The following is a 23,406-nucleotide window of genomic DNA, read 5'->3' on the forward strand; positions in this document are numbered from 1 at the left end:
GGGATAGAACCTAGTACCTCCAAGTGACACTCTCAGCCCTATTTTTTATTCTTTATTTTGAAACAGGATCTCACTGAGTTGCAGAGGGCCTCACTTATGTAGCGGAAGTTGGCCGCAAACTGTGATCCTCCTGTCTCAGTCTCCCAAATGCTGGGACTACAAGCGTACACCACCATTCCTGCTCGGCTATGTACCAGCTCAGGATTCTAGGAGAGTCCTATTGTATGAGAATCTTCAGGATTCTATGAGAATTCTGAGAGTGAGACTAGATTTGGGTGATTTGGGGAAGGGTTTAAGGAAGTTAGACTTTGCTCTTATTTTGAGTGTTGTTAGGAAGCTGGGGTAACTCTATAATTGATTTTATTTAAAAAAAAATATTTTGGTACTGAGGGTTGAACCCAGGGATATTCTACCTCTGAGCTACCCCTCTCACCTCGCCAGTTCTTTTTATTCTTTATTTTGAAATAGAGTCTCACTCACTAAGTTGCTGAGTTTGGCTTCAAACCTGCAATCCTCCTCAGCCTCCCAAGTGCTAGGATAACAGCTATGCACCACCGCACCAGCTTTGATTTTCTTAGTAAATCTTACTGGAAAGAGAGAAGACTAGACTCAGGCTAACTATGATTGGTGAAGAAACAGCAGAGACTGATACTAGTCAGGAAAAAGGATGGTTAGTCATTTTTGTGGCTTGCACAATGTTGATAGGTTTTTTCTTTCTCCCCTTTGTTGAAATATGAATAGGGGGTGGTCTTGGCTGAACAGGCTCGTCTGATGTTGATGTTCTTGCAATTGTTCACGTGCACAGGAGAACCATTTGGCCAGGCTGTTAGATCCAGCCCAACTGGTAGCGACACCAGGGACCAGCTAGAGCTGAACCCGAACAGGTTATGAATGTCACAGCTGCATTTCTTTTTCTCCTTTAGAAAGTCTTTTATGTTTTTCTTGGAGCCAGATTGCTCCAGAATTTTTTTTACATACTAGATGTATATTCTCGTATGATACATATCCCTAGGCACTAAATTGGGGGAAATAAGATAACTATTTCATAGAGATGTTGTAAAATAATACCTGTGTTACCATGTAAAATACTTAGAAAATGGTACTTAGTAAGCACTCAAAGACTGTGATTTTCTTGGCATCTTCTTTTTTTGTGAGTGTGGTACTGGGGATTGAACCCAGCAGCATTCTATCTCCAAGCTACACCCGCAGCCCTATTTTATTTTTTATTTTGAAACAGGGTCTCAATAAGTTGCAGAGGGCCTCACTAAGTAGCTGAGACTGGCCATTCTTCTTGTCTCAGAAAATAGAAGAGAAATTTAAACATTTTTTGTTGAATTTAGGGAGAAAAGACTATTTGCCAGTATTGAGTCATCATTTGCAGTTGAAGCTGTTTATTTCACAAACGTCTATTCTTATTTACCATCTGCATGTCTCAGGCTCTGCTTTCTAGAATTTTTCCTTCCTATCATTTCTCTTTCTCTTTCTCTCCCTCACCTCTTATTCTTTATTTTATTTTATTTCATTTTATTTGATATGAGGATTGAATCCAGAGGCGTCCTACACTCCCCATCCCTCCCCCTTTTTCCAATTTGAAACAGAGTCTCTCTAAAGTTGCTGCAGCAAGCCTCGCACCTCTGATATTATTGTCCAGCCTCCTAAGTACTGGAATTATAGGCATGTGCTACCATGTTTGACTTCTTTCTTATCTTTTTAATGATTTATGTTATGACTCTAATCAATAGGCATTTCATTATATTCTCAGGTTCCTTTTGTTATCTTCTTCATTACTTACAGCCTGGTTACTTACATGACTTCAGTGCCCTCAGTAGTCCTAAAAACTGGTATTATTCTGGTAGTTCTTATATAATTCAGTCGTATTTCTAAAATGAAAGCATCAGCAAGTGTGAGAGAGTTTTGGTCTCAAGTTGGGAGGTCCTGGGACCAACCTTGGTTGTCAGTAACTTTTTTTTTTTTTTTTTTGGTATTGGGGATGGAACCCAGGGACATTCTACCTCCAGTCCTATTTTTTATTCTTTATTTTGAAACAGGGTCTCACTGAATTGCAAAGGGCATCACCAAGTAGCTGAGGCTGGCTGAGGCTGGCCAAGAACCATGATCCTCTGGTCTCAGCCTCCCAATGCTGGGATTACAAGCGTGCGCCACCATGCCTGGCTTTCAGTAACTATTTTGAGTGGGCCATTGTGGCCTACACCAAGTTACTCCAGATGAAGCCTCAGTCTCTTGGTGAACTCTTACAAAATTTTAGAATTGAACAGTTAACTTTTTTGTTAGTCCTGAATCAAATACATGACTATTATTGCATTTGCTAAACAGTACTTGATTTTATTATGTGCCTATCTTTTATATCAGACTGAGCTGCATAAGAACAAGGCCTTGTTCTTTGTATTCTTTACATACTTCTTGTATAGATCATGGAATAGTAGGCCCTCAGTAAATGTGCAAATGAATGAATATTACTAAATAAAGTAATTACTGATACTTAGAAGTCTGGTACCTTCTCTTATAGCCATTCTAGTTTCATTGACTAATCTACCAAGAGACAGGTTTTTTTTGTTTGTTTGTTTGTGGGGTTTTTTTTGGTGGTACTGAGGGTGGAACCCAGACGCTTTCTACCTCCGGACTATACTCCCAGACCTATTTTATATTTTATTTGGAAACGGTCTCACTAAGTTGCCAAAAGCCTCACTAAATAGCTGAGGCTGGCTTCGAACCTGCGCGATCCTCCTGTCTCAGCCTCCCAAGCGCGGGGATTACAAGCGTGTGCCACCACGCCCGGCCAAGAGACAGTTTTTAAACTGTTATGTATCTTGTAACTATAAGGTGTCTTGGTAACATCTGCTGCAAAGTATGTATATTGGAACTGTGTCCTCACTTTGAATATTTCCATGGTAACTGGTTTACAAAGTGAGGGTATGGTTTTCAGATAACATGGGTTTACTGTTTTTTGTTTTGTTTTGTTTTGTTTTTTGTGGTACTGGGGATGGAACCCAGGGGCATTCTAGCTCTGAGTTATACCCTCCAGCCCTATATTTTATTCTTTAGTTTGAGGCAGGGTCTCACTAAGTTGCAGAGGGCCTCACTAAGTAGCTGGGGCTGTCCACGAACCTAGATCCTCCTGTATCAGCCCCCCCAAATCCTGGGATTACATGTGTGCACCACCATGCTCGGCTGGGTTTACTGTTTATTAACACTATACACTTTAAAGTGAGGAGAGCCAGCCAGGTGTAGTGACACATCCCTATAATCCCAGTACTTGGAAGTCTGAGACAGAAGGGTCACAGGTTTGAGGCCAGCCTCAGCAAATTAGCAAGGCCTTCAGCTGGGCGTGGTGGCGCACGCTTGTAATCCCTGTGTTTGGGAGGCTGAGACAGGAGGATCGCACAGGTACAAAGCCAGTCTCAGCTACTTAGTGAGGTTCTCAGCAACTTAGCGAGACCCTGTTTCCAAATAAAAAAATATAAAATAGGTCTGGGATTATAGCCCAGAGGTAGAAAGTCCCTGAGTTCCACCCCCAGTACCACCAAAAAATAAATAAGTAAATAAATAAGTAAATAAATAAATAAATTAGCAAGGCCCTCTGCAACTTAATGAGACCCTGTTTCAAAAATTTAAAAAAAATAATAATAAAATAGGGCTGGAGGTATAGCTCAGAGGCAGAATGCCCATGGTTTCAACCCCCAACACCACAAAAAAAAAAATAGAGGACAGCAGGTAGTTATTTTTATGTAAATATTTAGATGTTAGATTTTGATTGAAATGCATAAATACTTATAAATTTACCTACTGTAAGAATTGTTATTTAGTTCTAGAAAGTGTAATTTCTTATTTGTCTCTAATTAGTGACTTGGACTTAAGCATTGAAATTCAACCAGGAGTGGTGGCACACACTTGTAATCCCAGCATTTGGGAGGCTGAGACAGGAGGATTGCGCTGGTTTGAAGCCAGCCTTAGCTACTTAGTGAGGCCCTTCGCAAGTCATTGAGACCCTGCTTCAAAGTAAAGAATAAAAAATCGGGCTGGGGATGTATCTTGGAGGTAGAATGCCCTTGGGTTCCATCCCTAGTATGGAAGGAAGGAAGGAAGGAAGGAAGGAAGAAAGGGAGGGAGGGAGGGAGGAGAGAGAGAAAGAAATAAATTCAAAGTGATGTCAATCTTTTGGAAAAAGGTGCAGAGAAAATGGGCCTGCAGTGTGAGTCAAACAAAATAAACTTAAAGGAAATAAATATAAATATGTTTAAAATTTTGAAGTCTTAAAAGTGATATGGTTCAGAATAAGAGAGGCTAGAAAGTTCTGGGGAGGAAAAGAAAATTTTATCTGACTTGATAAAATAATCTGGAAAATAATCACATTGCAAATTGTGTGTGTGTGTGTGTGTGTGTGTGTGTGTGTGTGTGTGTGTGTGTTACTAGGGATGGAGCCCAGGGGCCTTCTACCTACAGGCTAAACTCCCAGGCCTTTTTTTTTTTTTTTAATTTGGAAACGGTCTCACTAAGTTGCTGAGTTTCACTAAGTAGCTGAGACTGGCTTCAAACCTGTCCAATCATCCTGTCTCAGCCTCCCAAGTACTGGGATTACAAATGTGCACCACCACACCTGGCTCACATTGCAAATTTGAAGTTACTGTTGCTTATCTTTTTATTATTCGCTCAATAGAATGACTTCTAGTACAGAATGTGCTTATAAACTTAGGTGGGAGTTCTAGGGGGAAAACAGCAGTTCAAATAGTTTTAAATCTGCCTAGAGTTTGCTTGCCCACACCTCCCTCTAAAACCTGTGAGCCCTAAGACATTCCCATGCCTTGGCCTATTGATCATAGACACCCAAAGCACCTGGTAGAGTTGCTAGCACAGGTTACCAGCAAACCAACCCCTGGGCCTTTCACATTTCTGCCAACAGCAGAAACAAACTCTTTAGTCTGTCTCATTGTCTTTTTTGTTGTTGTTTGTTTTTTGTTTTTGCAGTACTGGGGTTGGATGGAACCCAGGGGTATTCTACCTCCAAACTGCACCCCAAGCCTTATTTTTTTATTTTTTATTTTGAAACTGGGTCTCACTAAGTTGCAAAGGGCCTCACTAAGTAGCTGAGGCTGTCTGTGAACCGTGATCCTCTGGTCTCAGCCTCCCAAATGCTGGGATTACAAGAATGTGCCACCACACCCAGCTCACTGTTATTTTTGTTTGGTGAACATATTTGAAATTCGTGTCAGCTGGGCGTGGTGGCGCACGCTTGTAATCCCTGCGCTTGGGAGGCTGAGACAGGAGGATCGCACAGTTTTGAAGCCAGCCTTGCTGGCTTAAGAGACCCTGTTTCTAAATAAAAAATATAAAATAGGTCTGGGAGTGTAGCCTGAAGGTAGAAAGGTTTCCAGGAACCCCAATACCACACACACACAAAAAAAAAAAGAAAGAAAGAAAGAAAGAAAGAAAGAAAGAAAAAGAAATTTAGTGTCATTGTGAAATTTTTAAATTTTCTTGATTTTTTAAGGTATGATGAATGGGTGAAGGCTGACAGGATAATCTGGCCTTTGGATAAAGGTGGACCAAAGAAAAAACAAAAGAAGAAAGCTAAGGTATTTATAGTTTCGTATGTTTTATGATATATATGGGAATTACTCAGATTGTAAGATATTATTTATTTTAGAGCATTTTGACATTCACAGCAAAAATTGAGAAGGTAGAGATTTCCAGTATCCCATCTTCTCTGCTGGTAGAGACTTCCTGTTTCCCATTGATAATCTCCCCATGGTCAGCCTCCTCATTCTTTATCAGAGTGGTACATTTGTTACAACCGATGAACCTAGGATAATACATCATTAGCAAAGTCCAAGGTAGCATTGTAGTGTGTGCACAGAAGGTACAACACACTTAGGTTTGTTGTGAGTTTGGAAAAATGTGTAACTACATACAGCCTAGTTTTACTGCCCTGAAACTTCTCTGTGCTCAGGCAGTTCTCCCTTTGGAAAAATGTGTAACTACATACAGCCTAGTTTTACTGCCCTGAAACTTCTCTGTGCTCAGGCAGTTCTCCCTCCTCGCTCCAACTCTCAGCAACCACTGATCTTTTGCCTTTTCCAAAATGTCATGTACTTAGAATCATGTAGCATGTAGCCTTTCCAGATGAGTTTCTTTTTACTTAGTAATGTACATTTCCAGTACTGTGTTTTTTTTTTTTTTTTTTTTTTTTTTTTTTCGGTGGTACTGGGGGTGAAACCTAGAGGCTTTCTACCTCCGGGCTATACTCCCAGACCTATTTTCTATTTTATTTGGAAACAGGGTCTCGCCAAGTTGCTGAGAGCCTCACTAAGTAGCTGAGGCTGGCTTCCAGCCTCTGCGATCCTCCTGTCTCAGCCCGGCGTACTGTGTTCTTTTATAAATCTTGTTTCCTCACTGTAACAATCATTTTGATTCTCTTAAGATAGTTGTAATTTTCTCTATTATAACACAGGAGCTAAAAATGTGAAAAACCAAAACACAGTACATAGTACACACTGTTTCGCGGGATGGTGAAAACCAGCAACCCATAGGGCCTAGGTTAATATAGAGCCCTTGCAGGAAAAGGGTAAAGTAGGACTGACTCTTAGCAAAATGAGAGGACTTCGTTCTCACTAGGGAGGGTAGAAATAACCAATCACTCTGCTATGGAAGCGCTCACCCAGGGTTGCCAGATTTTAGGATTTTTTTTTTTTAAGGGACCCCTCTATTTTTAAAATAAGAAATCTATTTTTAAATGCTGGAAGCTCAGAGTTAAATTTTAAAGCATGACTATTGGAAAGTTGTACCCTTACCTACACCTTCTGTCTTGGACGTCTGCTGTAGAGATTTGCCTAGGATATTGTCTGTTTTTGACATCTTTTATATTCTTAGCAGATAGCAAGGGGCATGTTTGGGGAAGTACCGAATAGTGGTATGACTTCTAATGCAGTGACTTTGGCATAGAATAAGTGCAGAGTTACAACCTGCAGAACATCACACTCATACAAAGAGGCTAGAAAACTGTTCTTGACTCTTCTCTACACACACATTAGGAACTGGCATAAAATTCCTGTTACAGTTTTCCTTGGGGAAGTTGAATGTTTATTTTCCAAATGGGATTAGCCCTTCTCATAAATTTTGTTGTTTGTTTACCTAGAATAAAGAAGATAGTGAAAAGGACGAAAAGAGGGATGAAGACAGGCAGAAGTCAAAACGGGGACGACCTCCTTTAAAATCAGCCCTTTCATCAAACATGCCTTATGGTTTATCCAAGACGGCAAATAGTGAAGGAAAATCAGGTACCAGCAATGCTTGCAGCAGTATGCCATACGGGAACGGAAGGCCTCGCTTTTGAGAGTTGCTTTTTCTTTTTTTTTAAACTCGGATTGAACCCAGGGGAGTTCTACCTCTGAGCCACACCCCCAGCCCTATTTTATTTTTTAGTTTGAAACAGGGTCTTGCTAGGTTGCTGAGAGTCTCGCTATGTTGTTGAGACTGTCCTCGAACCTGCAATCCTTGTGCCTCAGTCTCCCAAATACTGGGATCACAAGCATGTGCCACAGTGCCCAGCTGTGGATTGCTAATTTTTGAAAAATTAATAATACGTTATACAATCATGCATCAGTTAATAATGGGAATGCTCACTGAGCAATATGCTGCTATTGTGCAAACATCATGGAATGTCCTTTCACAAAATGAGATGGGTATGGCTTTTCTCGGCAGTATGATTGTATAGGAGTACCGTCATGTGTGTGGCTGTGGTTGATCCAGAACATCTTTATGGGACTCATGACTAGGAGAGATTCATGAGTAAGATAGCCAGGTTTTAATTTCATATGATTTAAATTGCAAATTTGATTTGACGTTAATGCTTATTTTATAATATATAAAATATTATTTAAAATTTAGTAACTTTTTTGGGAATCTTTTCTCAAAAACATTTTATAAATACTCTAAAAAAATAAATATATAAATAGGGCTTGGGGTGTAGCTCAGAGACCGAATGCCCCTGAGTTCCATCCTCAGTACCACACACAAAAAAAAAGAAAGATAAAAAAAGAAAGAGCCATACTTGAGAGTCATTTAAAAGACCCTCATAAGCCAGGCGTGGCGGCGCACGCTTGTAATCCCCGTGCTTGGGAGGCTGAGACAGAAGGATTGCGCAGGTTCAAAGCCAGCCTCAGCTACTTAGTGAGGCTCTCAGCAACTTAGTGAGACCCTGTTTCCAAATAAAATATAAAATAGGTCTGGGAGTGTAGCCCAGAGGTAGAAGGTGCCTGGGTTCCATCCATAGCACCGCAAAAAAAACACAAAAAAACCCCCCCAAAACGCAAGACACCCCCCACACACAAGCCAGGCATGATGGTGCACACCTGCAATCTCAGCATTTAGGAGGCTGAGACAGGAAGATCACAGTTTGCAGACAGCCTCAGCTACTTAGGCCCTTTGCAACTCAGTGAGACCCAGTTTCAAAATAAAGAGTAAAATATAGGACTGGGGTGCAGCTCGGAGGTAAATGTTCCTAGGTTCCATCCCTAGTATCAAAAAATAAAATAAAATAAATAGATAAATAAATGTCCTATTTTAATAGAGGGCAAACAATCTGTTTCCTGCTGTGTGATACACTTTGCTTCAGAGTGTACACTGAGACTTCTGTAAGTTTAATGCTCTTAACTTAAGAGTTTTCAACAAGCCAGGCGTGGCGGCACACGCTTGTAATCTCCACGCTTGGGAGGCGGAGACAGGAGGATCGCGCAGGTTCGAAGCCAGCCACACTGGCTTAAGAGACCCTGTTTCAAAATAAAAATATATTAAAAAAATAGGTCTTGGAGTATAGCACGGAGGTACAAGGGCTTTCAGGGACCCCAGTACCACCAAAAAAAAAAAAAAGAGTTTTCAACAAAGGTGAGATGACTTTTCAGAGAGCACAAACAAATATAGTATAGGCATGTTTTGTGATGAGTATAAGTAAACATACTTAGTTTTACTCTTTCCCCCCACTATTCTGTCTGTATATATTTTCCCATGTAATTTAAGAACATTTAAGTGGTTGTCTTATGAAATTTTCCTCCCTTTGAGAGAATCATTATTCTGAACTGCAGGTTTGCATGGTGCTCGTGCAGGTTATGAAAGGCATCTTACTTTACTGCCATCTGCTGGAATGCTGTCATAGCATACAAATGCAAGAAGTCCACATAGTGCAAGTTCTCCTCTTAGGTGGTATGCTCTTGTGCAGTGTACAACCTATAAAACTTACTAAGCCTTATTAAACTACCTCATAAAAATATTTTAGCTGGGCACGGTGGTGCATGCTTGTAATCCCAGCATTGGGGAGGCTGAGACAAGAGGATCACAGTTCGCAAACAGCCTCAGCTACTTAGTGAGGTCCTCTGCAACTCAGTGACATCCTGTTTCAAACTAGAGAATAAAAAAACAGGGCTAGGAATGTAGCTCAGAGGTGGAATGTCCCTGAGTTCCACCCCCAGTACTGGGGAAAAAAAGTATTTTAATTAATTAAACATTAGAAAAATGACCTATAAATACATTTTGTTTATGATAAAAGCACAAAATAAAACTTTATATACCTTCTCATTTAAAATACATTAGATGGTTGCCTCTTTTAACTTCTTTAGGATATAAATGACATGTGGACAGATGTGTGTGTGTGTGTGTGTGTGTGTGTGTGTGTGTGTGTGTGTTACTAGGATCCTAGACTGATTTTATTTCTTATTTGGAAACAGGATCTCACTAGGTTGCTGAGAGCCTCATTAAGTTGTCAAGGCCAGCTTTGAACTTTCAATCTGCCTGTGTCAGCCTCCCAAATACTAGGATTACAAGTGTGTGCCACCACGCCCAGCTAAAATTTTTATATTTTACAGTTCTTATGTAGTCTTAGAATCTTACTTCATTATTTTTAAAATTCTGTGACATAAAAGGAATAATTACTTTTGCAAGCAGGTGGTATGCCTGTTCCTTCTTATCTGTTAATTAAGAACAATATCTAACCCAGCATTCGGGAGGCTGAAAATGGAGGATTGCGGTTCGCAGACAGCCTCAGCAACTTAGGCCCTCCGCAACTTAGTGAGACACCGTTGCAAAATAAAGAATAAAAAATAGGACAGGGGATGTGGATCGGAGGTCAAATGCCCCTGGGTTCCATCCCCAGACCCTCAAAAAAATAAAAAGAACAATATTTAAAATTTTGAGAATTCAGATTGTTCACTTAAGACCCTTATTTTTCCAGAATTATTTTAAGTAGAATGTGATACCCCTTTCTTATCACACTGCATGGTTATTACACATATTAATCACTATCTTCTAGATCTTAGGTCAAAACACTTATCATATTTACTTTATATCTCAATATTAGTCCTTTAATATTGTAGCCTAAATATGATACTAGTGAAAATTACAAAATAGCTTTTTTTATAGCATTGACTTAGTACTGTGCTATATAGTTTAACTTCACACGGTTTAATTTGAAATACCTTTCCCTTATGCTTTTGGCACAAATGTTATGATTTATTTTATATATTAAATGTGTACAAGGAGTATTTGGAGAAACATTGAAGGCTTTTGTTTCTATTTTGTAGGATTTTTCTTATACCATTACATTTGTAATTAAGATAAAAGCCTGTATATGTTCTCTTACAGATTCATGTTCATCTGATAGTGAAACAGAAGACCCTTTAGAAAAGAGTTTAATAAATGAAGAATTTGCTCCTGATATGAAAGAAGAACTAGAAAAACATGAAGATTTAAATGATGATAAACTAGATGAAGAACACTCAAAGATTGCTGCACATATCTTAAAAGAAAATGATAGGACTCAATTGCAACCCTTGGAAACCCTTAAATTAGAAGCCGGGGAGCATGAACAAATAGGGCAGAGCTTTGGAAACAAAGTGGAACAAGTAGACGAAAGTAAGAAAGAGGCAGAGAAATCTCCGAAAGGAAAGGGAAGGCGAAGCAAGACAAAAGATCTCCCTCTAGACATTATAAAGATGTCATCGCTCAGCCAGGGGGAGGCAGGGGGCGAGCCTCCGAGAGAAGCGCTGAGTCTTGAGTTTTCTTCCTTAGACAGTAAAAACTGTTCCTCCGCTACTGAGGATGAAATTGACCAATATGGGAAAGAAAAAAAGTCAAAACGGAAAATACTGGGACAGTCATCACCAGAGAAGAAAATAAGAATTGAGAATGGAATGGACATGACAAATAGTGTATCTCCAGAAAGGACCAGTGATGGTGTTGGATCTGAGGGAACAAAGAGCTTAAATCTTGAGCCGCACTTTGAAGCAGAACACGAAGGAATGCCGTCATTAATAGCAGAGTCAAGCCAGTGTGCGCAGGAACTGACTGGCGAAAAATGCGCGAGTCCAGCTGAAGAAACCACGAATGCTTCCCTGAAGGAAGAAGAGGACACGATGCCTCTGATTGGGCCTGAGACCTTGGTTTGCCACGAAGTGGATTTGGATGATCTGGATGAGAAGGATAAGACCAGCGGCGAGGACGTCGTCGTCGTCGAAAGCTCTGAGTCCAGCTCTCTGGTGTCTGTCCCGCCTGCCCTTCCTCCTGTCGTACAGCATAACTTTTCGGTGGCTTCCCCACTCGCTCTCAGTCAAGACGAGTCTCGAAGTGTAAAAAGTGAGAGTGATGTAACAATCGAAGTCGACAGCATTGCTGAAGAATCTCAAGAAGGCCTGTGCGAGAGGGAGGCAGCCAAGGGGTTTGAAGCCAGCGTTGCCCCCGGCACCTGTAGTATAATTGTACAAGAAAGAGATAGCAGAGAGAAGGGTAAGACTTTCAGAAAAATACTTGCCTTTATGTTTCAAACCCAAACTTAATGTTGGGAGTTTTAGGTACTGCTAATCTTTTAAGTGCTGCCTTTTTTTCCCCCTTAAATGTATATATAGAAATTAATTCAGACAAGTGAGTAAATATGCCTGTTCTTGTTTTTTTGTTTTGATTTCAAATTCTCTCTTTCCCTTGACTTCAGGTCAGAAAAGGCCAAGTGATGGAAATAGTGGATTAATGGTAAAAAAACAAAAGCGCACCCCAAAGCGAACAAGTGCTGTAGCCAAAAATGAAAAGAACGGAGCAGGTTGGTGCTTTTTAACGCTGGCTTTTATACAGTGGTAGTCATTTCAGCCATTTCTTTTCTCAACCATGGAATTGTGTCAGCTTAAAAATAAATTTGCTTTTATCATGTTCTGAAAATAGCATTTTTCCATTAATTTTTAATCTGAAGGTACATATTAGTTATACTTAGAACTAAGATAGTTGCAGTTTTTTAAGCTTATATCATTTATATTTCTCATGGAAAGCAGTTTAATATCAGAGGAACATATTTTAGAATCTTGAATAAAAAAGCATTTACTATGGTGTTAAAAGTAGATAAAGGTAAGATTCGGGAAGCTGAGACAGGAGAATCGAGGTTCATGGCCAGCCTCAGCTATGTAGTGAGTTCCTTTGCCTCCCTCCTCACCAAATCCATGCTAGAAGATACTTTTGGTACCATAATCCAAAAGTGTAATTCTTCATTTTATTTCCCTTTTTTCAAGCCCTTACCTCCACTTTATATTCACTTTCTCTCTTTTTTTCTTTTCCTCTGGTAATGGGGATTAAACTGAAGAGTACTCTGCCACTGAGTTGTACCCGAGGCCTTTTATTAACAGTCTTGTTAATTTGCCTAGGCTGGCCTTGAACTTGTGGTCCTCCTGCCTCAGCTCCAGGAGTTGCTAGGATTATAAGTGCATATCAACTATATCTGGTACCAAAAGTATCTTCTAATATGAATTTGGTGAGGAGGGAGGCAGAGTTGCAAATAAATACCTCCTCACATTCTATCTTACATAGGTTAAAAGCTTAATGTGAAGCCCGGCATGGAGGCACACACTTGTAATCCCAGCATTTGGGAGGCTGAGACAGGAGGATCAGGTTTGCGGCCAGCCTCAGCTACTTAGTGAGGCCCTTTGCAACTCAGTGAGACCCTCTTTCAAAATAAGAAATAAAATCCCAGCGCTTGAGAGGCTGAGACAGGAGGATCACACAGGTTTAAAGCCAGCCTCAGCTACTTAGTGAGGCTCTCAGCAACTTAGTGAGACCCTGTTTCCAAATAAAAATATAAAATAGGTCTGGGAGTACAGTCTGGAGGTAGAAAGCCCCTGGGTTCCATCCCCAGTACCACACACACAAAAATAAATAAATAAAAAATGGGGCTGGAGGTGTAGCTTAGAGGTAGAATGCCCCTGGATTCAATCCCCAGTACCATAAAAAAGTGTAATATTTATATATCAAGATATTCTGTAAGCTTTTTCTTTTCTGAGTGTGAGTGTGTGTGTGTGTTACTGAGAATTGAACCCAGGGGCATTCCAGCTCTGAGCCTAGCCCAATTTTATTTTATTTTGAAATATGGCCGGGCATGGTGGCGCACACCTATAATACCAGCCTTCAGGAGGCTGAGACAGGAGGATCGCGGTTCACAGACAGCCTCAGCTACTATTTGAGGCACTTTGCAACTCAGTGAGATCCTGTTTCAAAAATAAAAAGACTAAAAAAGTAGAGCTGGGAGTGTAACTTGGAGGTACTATGCCCGTGGGTTCCATCCTCAGTACTGCAAAAATAAAAATAAATAAATGAAATTGGGTCTCACTAAGTTGCTAAGGCTGGCTTCTTCATACTGTGATCCTCCTATCTCAGCCTCCCAAGTGTTGGGATTACAAGTAGGCACCACAGATGCAGTTTTCCATATTTATAGTTTGCTACCCTTTTGGATTTTTGTTTTGTTTTGTTTTAATCATAAGTAAGACAATACTATATTGTTTTTAACCTTGTTTTTTCATTTAACAGTAAACATTAGATATTTCATTATTTTCTTTTAAACTCTAACTCATTCTTTTTAAACAACTTTTGAAAAAAAAAATATATATATATAATTTTTCATGGGTCTGGGAATGGAACCCAGGGGCAGTTGACCTTTGAGCTCTATTTTTTATTCTTTATTTTGAAAGAGGGCCTCACTACAATCTTCCGGTCTTAGCCTCCCGAATGCTGGTATTACAAGCATGCACCACCATGCCCGGCAAAAAAGTTTAATATTTTTTAACCATTTTCACATTGGGCATTTAGGTTAGTTTTGTGTATGTATGTTAAGCTTCGTCCATTTATGTACTTATTTCTGTATGATATCAAGAAGTGTAATTGCAGAGCCGGGAGTGATGTTGCACACCTGTAATTTCAGTACTTGGGAGACTGAAAAAGGAGGATCATAAGTCTGAAGCCAGCCTCAGCAATTTAGACCCTGTTTCAAAATAAAAATAATGCAGGCATGGTGGTGCATGCCTATAATCCCAGTACTTGAGAGGCTGAGATAGGAGGATTACAGGTTTGAGGACAGCTTTAGCAACTTAGACTCTCAGCAAATTAGCAGAACCTTTTTCCAAATAAAAAATAAAATAAAATCTAACTGGGGGTATAGCCCAGAAATAGAAGGCCCTTGAATTCCACCCCTAGTACCACAAAAAATAAAACAATAAGGAGGGAGTTTTAGCTAAGATGTAGAATGCTACTGGCTTTAGTCCACAGTACCAAAAAAGCTTTAAAAAGGAAGTGTTTTTGGAACAGACGCAGTGGTGCATGCCTATAATCCCAGTCCTTGGGAGACTAAGACAGGAGGATCCCAGGTTCAAGGCCAGCCCTAGCAATTTAGTGAGGTCCTTAGCAACTTAGCAAGACCCTGTTTCAACAAATTAAAAAAATTAAGATGGCTGCTGGCTTGAAGATAGAACGCCCCGGGTTCCATCCGCAGTAAAGAAAAGAAGTATAATTGCTGGATCTGTCGCATTTTGATATTTGAGGTTTTTTTTTTTATCATTTATAGTCTCTAAGTCAATTTTTTTAATTGTTATTACAGGGCAAAGCAGTGATAGTGAAGATCTTCCTGCTGTAGACAATTCAAGTAAATGCACCCCAGTAAAGCATCTTAGTGTATCAAAGCCCCAAAAACTTGCACGATCTCCTGCAAGAATCTCCCCCCACATCAAAGATGGAGAGAAAGAGAAACACAGAGAAAAACACCCAAATTCATCTCCTAGGACATACAAGTGGAGCTTTCAACTCAGTAAGAAGCTTATAGATAAACTGAATATATACTGTAAAGTGGAATATATCTTAACATATCAACTTCAATTAATGTTAATAAAGTAAGGAATAATAGTCAACTACGTATTCCGAACCAGTAATTACTTATAATCCTAAATAATCTGCATCTTTTCCTATACTAACTTGATAAATATTGACAAGATCTCCAGTTAAGAAGAAACATATGATTTATAAAAATCAATGAAACTATAAATCAATTAACTTTGTAGTAATGACAATTTAAAATAATTAAAATTATAGTTCAGGATTGCTTTATGTTGCTGTTTCTTGTATTTTGTGATCACTGAAGTAATGCATATTTAATGTAAAAATTTGGGATATTGTAAAGAACTCCTAATTATAAAATTAATTCATTCTGTTTAAAGGACCTCATTTAGTTTAATTTGGTAGGTTTTAGTGAACTAAAGCTTTTGTTGATTTATCAGTTAGCTTTTGATACAACTACCATGTTTGTTTTCATAGAATTACTTTAAAGTAATTTCATTTTTTCCCCCTTTTAGATGAATTAGACAACATGAATAGTACAGAGAGAATCTCATTTCTCCAAGAAAAACTACAGGAAATCAGAAAATATTACATGTCTTTGAAGTCTGAAGTTGCAACCATAGATAGGAGAAGAAAAAGGTTAAAAAAGAAAGACAGAGAAGGTAATTTTATTAAACTATCTCTCCTGTTTTTCAAATATGCATCCTATCATTGCAGAAGATTTAAGTGTGTCGCCCTCTGATTATAGTGTGCATTCATGAATTGTTGCTTTTAGATTCATAGTGTTTCCTTTGTTGCTGCAATGAGTAGGTCAACAGCTGAAGTCATCAGAATGAGATCCTCAAAAGAAGTGTGCCAGCTGGGCATGGTGGCGCACGCTTGTAATCCCAGCATTCGGGAGGCTGAGACAGGAGGATTGCATTCACGGACAGCCTTGGCTACTTAGTGAGGCCCTCCACAACTCAGTGAGACCCTGTTTCAAAATAAAGAATAAAAAATTGGGTGGGGGGGTGTAGCTCAGAGGTCAAATGCCTCTGGGTTCCATCCCCAGACCCGCAAAAAAAAAAAAAAAAAAAAAGGAGTATGCCCTGGCTTACAAAATTTGTGATTTACTAAATGTGGTGGGTCTCAAGAAGTAATAAATAATGGTTAACAAATACATTTACTTACTTCCTCTGAAAGTCACTCCTTGTTCAACAAATAGTTATTTGCAAGCATTGTATTTGTTAGTATGAGGTTCACCAAAATAAATAAGGCATAACCTCCTGAAGCAGATTATCTTACTGGGACTATAAATCATTTTCTGAGCAGCCACAGTCTACTTCAATTTGGCTGAACCATGTGCCAAGTACTCTGCCAGATTGTGAAAGTACAGAGATTAATTAGATAAATACAGACTTTGATCAAATATTTTATGTCTGTTGGGATAGTGTATGCCCTGAGAATATTAGCCCATCTAGGAGTTAGTGGAATGAGAGATTATATTGGAATAATTGTAAAGAGGGTGTAGTATCTGAGTTAGACCTTAAAAATGTGTATGGTTACTGGGCATGATGGTTCATGCTTGTAATCCCAGTACTTGGGAGGCTGAGACAGGAGGATCAGAGGTCCACAGCCAGCCTCAGCTGCATAGTGAGATCCTCCACAATTTAGTGAGACCCTGTTTCAAAATAAAGAATTTTAAAAAAAGTCTGGGAGTATAGCTTGGAGGTAGGCCCTGGGTCCAATCTCCTGTACAATAACAACAACAAAAAGTGTATGATTGACTTCTAGTTAAAAATGGACACATTTTAGCTGGGCGTGGTGGCGCACACTTGTAATCCCAGCACTAGGGAGGCTAAGACAAGAGGATCACACAGGTTCAAAGCCAACCTCAGCTACTTAGTGAGGCTCTCAGCAACTTAGACCCTGTTTCCAAATAAAATATAAAATAGGTCTGGGAGTGTAGCCCGGAGGTAGAAAAGTCCCTGGGTGCCACCCTCAGTACCACAAAAAAAAAAAAAGAACTAAAGAATATGAATTAGAAGATAGAAAGGACTCACTGTACTCTCTCCATAAAGAATTAGGGGTGGGGAGTCACATCAAAGCACATGATAAAATTTCATAACCTTTCATAACCTCTTGGACAAAGGATAGATTCTAAAAGTTTATATGCCGGGCATGGTGGCGCACGCTTGTAATCCCAGCATTCAGGAAGCCGAGACTGGAGGGTCGCAGTTCGCGGACAACCTCAGCTACTTAGTGAGGCCCTCTATAACTCAGTGAGACCCTGTTTCAAAATAAAGAATTAAAGAAAAAAATAGGGCTGGGGATGTAACTTGGAGGTCAATTTCCCCAGGGTTCCATCCCCAGACCCGCAAAAAAAAAAAATAAATAAATAAAAGTTTGCAGTGTAAAGATACCTACAAAAAGTGGTGGTGGTGGGTCTCAGAATAGTATCCTGTCTTTTACATCAGACTTAGAAGCTAAGACAATAACATGGGATCCAGCAAACAATGAATCTCACATAGGAAAAAAGTAGTAAAGGGTGAATGGAAGCTGTAGAATGACCACTGCGTAGCAGGCCCATTATTCCTGCAGTGGTGTGGAGTACTGATTATGGTGTGGAATATGGATTATAAGTAAAAGGCAAATGCTTGACCTTGTTGAGAAGTTTTCCGCCCCAGTAGAGATTTAGGAGATGGACAGCTGATAAAATGGCCTGTGTCCACGTAGTCTCCAATCACTGTTCTCCAAGGTTAGCAGTTCCTAATTCCTAGAAATAGCACAGACTTTGTCCTTTTATTGTAAAAACTGTAAGAAGCAAAGAGGTCTTTGTTCTGGGGATTGAACCTGGGGACATTGTATATCCAAGCTACATCTTCAGCCCTGTTTTATTTTTTATTTTGAAACAGGGTCTAGCAAAGTTGCTGAGATTGTGCTCAAATATGCTCTCCTCTTGTCTCAGCCCCCACGTACTGGGATTACAGGTGTAATCCTACCATGTCCGACACATGCAGATTTCTTTTCTTTTCTTTTCTTTTTTATGGTACTGAGGATTGAACCCAGGGGCATACTACCTCTGAGCTACATCCCCAGACCAGTTTTTATCCTTTTTTTTTAAATGGGTCTGGGGATGGAACCCAGGGACATTCGACCTCCATGCTATACCCCCAGCCTCATTTGTGTTCTTTATTTTGAAACAGGGTTTCACTGAGTTGCAAAGGGCCTAAGTAGCTGAGGCTGTTCATAAACCGCAATCCTCCGGTCTCAGCCTCCTGAATGCTGAGATTACAAGCGTGTACCACTACACCTGACCCAATTTTATTCTTTATTTTGAAAGAGTCTAAGTTGTGGAGGTCCTCACTAAGTAGCTGAGACTGGCCACAAACCTGCAATCTTCCTGTCTCAGCCTCCCAAGTACCGGGATTACAAGTATGCACTCTCAGCCACATGCAGATATTCTTGAATAAATAAAAATTAAAAATAAATAAAATAGGAACAGTTAGGCAAAGATTGGCAGGAGGAGAGCTTTGCAAGGAACAAAAAGATAAAAGAAAAAAAACTAAAAAGTGGCAAACACTTTAGCACAGAGTACTTTGATCTGTGTTCTGTCATCCTAGCATGTTAAAGCTATTGTGTTTTTTTCTAATTACACACTTATGTTTTCATAATAATCATGATTCTGATACATGAGAGTTACTGGAAATACTCTGAACTGAGTGAATTCTGATAGTCCTTTGAGTGGTTAGATAAAGCAGAAATCCCTGTAGTGAGGCTGTATCTCAGGTTGACTTTGTTTCTGATTTGGGCCAAGCCAAATCCACTTCCTGCGATTTCAATCCCTCTCCCTCTCCCTCTCCCTCTCCCTCTCCCTCTCCCTCTCTTTCTTCCTCTTCCTTCCTCCCTCCCTCCCTCTATCCATCCATGTGTCTCTCTCTCTCCTCCCTCCCTCCCTCTCTCCCTCTCTCTCCCTCCCTCTCTCCCTCCCTCCCTCCCTCCCCCTCCCTCTCCCTCCGTGTGTGTGTGTGTGTGTGTGTGTGTGTGTGTGTGTGTGTGTGTGTGTGTCTGTCTGTCTCTCTCTCTCTCTCTCTCTCTCTCTCTCTCTCTCCACCATGCCGGGCTTTTTTTCTTTTTCTTTTTCTTTTTTTTTTCCGGTAGTGGGGATTGAACCTAGGGGCATTCTACCTCCAAGCTACACTCCCAGTCCTTTTTATTTATTATTCTTTATTTTGTTTTGAAACAGGGTCTCACTAAGTTGCAGAAGGCCTAAGTTGCTGAGGCTGGCTGAAAACCTGTGATCCCCCCGTCTCAGCCTCCCAGTTACTGGGATTATAAGCAGGTGCCACCATGCCTGGCTTTCCGGGAACAGATGTTTAAGAGCTTGAAATTCCAGTACTTGGGAGGCTGAGACAGGAAGTTCAGTAGTTATAGACCAGCCTCAGCAACTTCGTGAGACTCTGTTTCGAAACAAAAAATAAAAACGGCTGGGTATGTAGCTAGGAAATAGAATGCCCCTCTCTGGGTTCAACCCCTAGTGCTCCCCCCAAAAAATATAATTTCTCTTTATATTTCATGTTTTTGATGTGGTTTTTTTTTTTCTTTTCTTTTAACGTTGGGAATTGAACCCAGGGTCTCATGCATACTAAGCACAAACTCTTACCAGTGAGCCACACCTACAGCCCTGTGGTGTCTTTTTTTAAACTGTTGAATTACTTAGCTAACCTAGGACTGATACTACTCAGTCGAGTCGAACAAATAAAAAAATACTTGCCAACAATTTATTCATTCCTCTTGATATTTATGAGGCCTGTGAATAAAGAAATAATAATTTTATTCTTGCCGGGCATGGTGGCACAAGCTTATAATCCCCACGCTTGGGAGGTAGAGACAGGAGGATCACGCTGGTTCGAAGCCAGCCTTGCTGGCTTAAGAAACCCTGTTTCTAAATTAAAAAAAAAAAAAAAAATAGTGTAGCCCAGAGGTAGAAGGGTTTCCAGAAACCCCAGTACCACAAAAAAAAAAAAAAAAAGGATTTTATTTTAAATGTCATGGACCAGGTATCTCTGTGTAAGAGTGTCGCGCCTAACATCGTTGTTTTGCTTTCACAGTGTCTCATGCGGGAGCTTCCATGTCATCTGCTTCCTCGGACACTGGGATGAGTCCGTCCTCCTCGTCCCCCCCACAAAACGTACTTGCTGTAGAATGCAGGTGATACACGTTTTCTCTGCCTTTCCAGCAGTTTGCTGCCATGGACAGAAATTCCAAAACCCTGAAATACAACCACAGAAACTACTCAACTGTTTTGACATTGCTAAGTATATCCTGTATACCTTTCCAGGCTGGATTGTATCTATTCCCTTCTCTCTTCTTTTTTTCTTGTTGCAAAAAAATAAGCTGAATTATAATTGAAGGTTAGGCAGCCTGCCATATTTGTTATAATTTTTCCTCTTTTTTTTTCACTTTTTGTGATATAGAAAAAAGGGCACTTAGCAAAATTTGGATTTGTATAATAAAGCTTTCAGGTGTTATAGAAATCATAGAGAAGCAAGTGCACAGGATAGACATCACAGTATTACCCAGCTGAATAGTGACCGCTGCACTTTCACGATGGTGTATTGGAACAGTGGGTGAGTAGGGGTTTTATGTTCTGTTTTGGTTTTTTTTATTATTATTATTATTATTGTTGATGTTTTTGTTTTTGTTTTAATTTTTGTGGAAGCACTTGCTATTTAGAACTGCCAAAGTATATGTTCAGCAGTGTGCCCAGGTTGAAAGGTGTAAATGGGACAAAATAAATTGTGAAAGGAAGTGTAGTTGACTGAAAACTACAGTTGTAATAAGTCTTCCACTTTTTATAGGACTTTTGAGCACACAATTATGCAAATATTTTAATGTTTATTAATGTTTACAGTGGAATTGTGAATAAGTTTTCAGTGGACTATCTTATCCCTTGACAAAAATATTTTGTCTTTTTTCTATGTAATTTCAGAGTTTTTATTTTGTTACAAAAATACAAAAATGAAATATATAACAACAATGAAGTTATTTAACAAGATTTCTAAAGCTGAAATTTTTGTGTAAAATAAGGTATTATCTTGCAACTTGTTAAATATATTTATTCAGACATTGGATGTTGTATTTTTATGTATTTTTTAAAATATTAATAAAATTGAAAAAAATAAAATTCTAGGTTAATTCACTCTTTGGATGACAATAGCTCTCAGCTGTCCCTTTTACCAAGGGTGTATTTAGCAGTCTTGCCTGTACGGAAGGGAGTCTGTCTCAGTCCTTCAAACAGAATAGAAGTATAAATGGGCATCTGAACCATTAAAGTATGTCCTTAGAAACTTTGGCAGTCCTAGTACTTAAACTGTTTTGAGGATCAAATTTTTGGTTGCCCTTAAGATACTTTGTCACAGTTTTTATGTTTGCTATACTGCCGAATAAAATTCTATCTCCCAAAGTTGAGATGCAACAACCTAAGTAAAGCAACTATGTATGCTTGGTCTGTGAATTGTTTCACAGAGGAATACATTTTGTAAATAATTCTTCCAAAATCATGTATTTAAAGCAGTTTTGCATATACATCATGTAAAAAGGTAATTTTTTTAAAAGCGATTTTTAAATTCATGTTTGTACATTGAAAGGGGTTTTTTTTAAAACCTCCTTTTCTGTGTTTAATATGCTGTAGAATAATAACCTAGAGATGCTCTAGACTGTATATCAGGATCTGATTCACAAGAACAAAGTCAGAGCCAAACACTAGCGATGGCATAGCATTGCTGAAATCATTGCTTCTTACTTTCATTTTACCACATTGTGACCTTGTGATTCAGATTCCTTCCATTTTCTCAAGAGAATTAAAAACAAAAAAAGTACTCTTGTAAAATGCACTTTTCTGTCTTTTCTTTGCAAAGCAGAAGTATTTCAATGTAAAACAAAAATGGAGCTCAGCAGTCAGTATTATTAATAAAGGCCATGTTTTAAACATAGGCTATATATTTTTAGTTTTTATTTAAGTGGTTGCTTTTTTTTCCAAAGTATCAGTAACTTCTAATTGGAAAATAGAATTTCACAAAACCGAACATTTCAGTACATTCTTCAGTGTTTTCCATAAAATATTTCTAGTTCTTAATTATACAAATGAAACACTCTGTCATTCAAATCTAGTTGGAACTAGGAAGCAACCTTAGATATATGTTAGATATTTTACTGATTTTCTTCAGTGTCAATTCAGTAAATCTGAGGTAACTAAGGTATCAGTTTGACTACTGTCCCTTCTAACTGATATATATTTTGCAGGGAAGTATTGGGATGGTGTTACAGAGACTAAATATTAATTGAATAGGCACTGTTAAATCCTCTTATTTAGGGGCTAGAAAATATTATTAATGTAAGTAAATATTGACTAGGCGTCACAATTCAAGTATTGGACATAGGACATAATTTGAGTTTACATAATTTATGTTGTATGTGGTTGGGAATTGAACCCAAAGACATTCTACCTCCAAGCTACACTCCCAGCCCTATTTTATTTTATTTTATTTTATTTTACTTTATTTTATTTTGCAGTATTTTGAAACAGGGTCTTGCTAGGTTAATAAGTCTCACTACTTGCTAAGGCTGTCCTCAAACTTGAGATTCTCCAGTCTCAGCCTCCCATGTACTAGGATTACAAGTGTGCACCACCATGCCCGTCATGTTTTTTAATGTCTAACACCGTCAAGTGTTAGAAAGTATGTAAATGAATGGAAATCCCATGCACTGTTAGTGCAAGTATAAATTAATACATCTAGTGTGTGTGTGTGTGTGTGTGTGTGTGTGTGTGTGTGTGTGTGTGTGGTACTGGGGGTGGAACCCAGAGGCTTTTTACCTCAGGGCTATACTCTCAGCCCTATTTTATATTTTATTTGGAAACAGGGTCTCACTAAGTTGCTGAGAGCCTCACTAAGTAGCTTCAAGCCTGCGTGATCCTCCTGTCTCAGCCTCTCAATTGTGGGGATTACAAGCGTGTGCCACCACACCTGGCTAAATTTTTAATTTGAAAGTATCTAGTAAAAAGAAGGTAAACAACCCCTCTCAGTCAAGTTTCCATGTGTCATACAGGAAATCTGTGTATGCTCAGGAGATTCGTATTGAACTCTACTTGGCAGCATGATTTGTGTGATTCTCCTCCCCACCAGAAGAGCCTGTTTTTGTGCATGTGTGGAACTGGGAATAGAGTCCAGGGACATTCTACCTTGGAGATACACCCACAGCCCTATCTTTTATTCTTTATTTTGAAAC

General features: G+C 39.2%; 1 protein-coding gene across 1 annotated transcript in view; it reads left to right on the forward strand.

Annotated features, from left to right (window-relative positions):
* The window catches only part of ARID4A (AT-rich interaction domain 4A), a gene marked incomplete at both ends in the record, with an annotated part of 82,992 nt that extends 62,660 nt beyond the window's left edge, over nt 1-20,332 (forward strand). The window contains 7 exons of the mRNA XM_080707156.1: nt 5,507-5,591; nt 7,151-7,292; nt 10,648-11,787; nt 11,990-12,094; nt 14,906-15,112; nt 15,654-15,800; nt 20,229-20,332. Of these exons, the coding sequence (XP_080563282.1) occupies nt 5,507-5,591; nt 7,151-7,292; nt 10,648-11,787; nt 11,990-12,094; nt 14,906-15,112; nt 15,654-15,800; nt 20,229-20,332 (1,930 nt within the window). The remainder of the gene's footprint in view (nt 1-5,506; nt 5,592-7,150; nt 7,293-10,647; nt 11,788-11,989; nt 12,095-14,905; nt 15,113-15,653; nt 15,801-20,228) is intronic.
* Nucleotides 20,333-23,406: the final 3,074 nt, after the last annotated feature.

Source organism: Muscardinus avellanarius, assembly GCF_963383645.1.
Source record: "Muscardinus avellanarius genome assembly, chromosome: 12".
Classification (NCBI taxonomy): Eukaryota; Metazoa; Chordata; class Mammalia; order Rodentia; family Gliridae; genus Muscardinus; species Muscardinus avellanarius.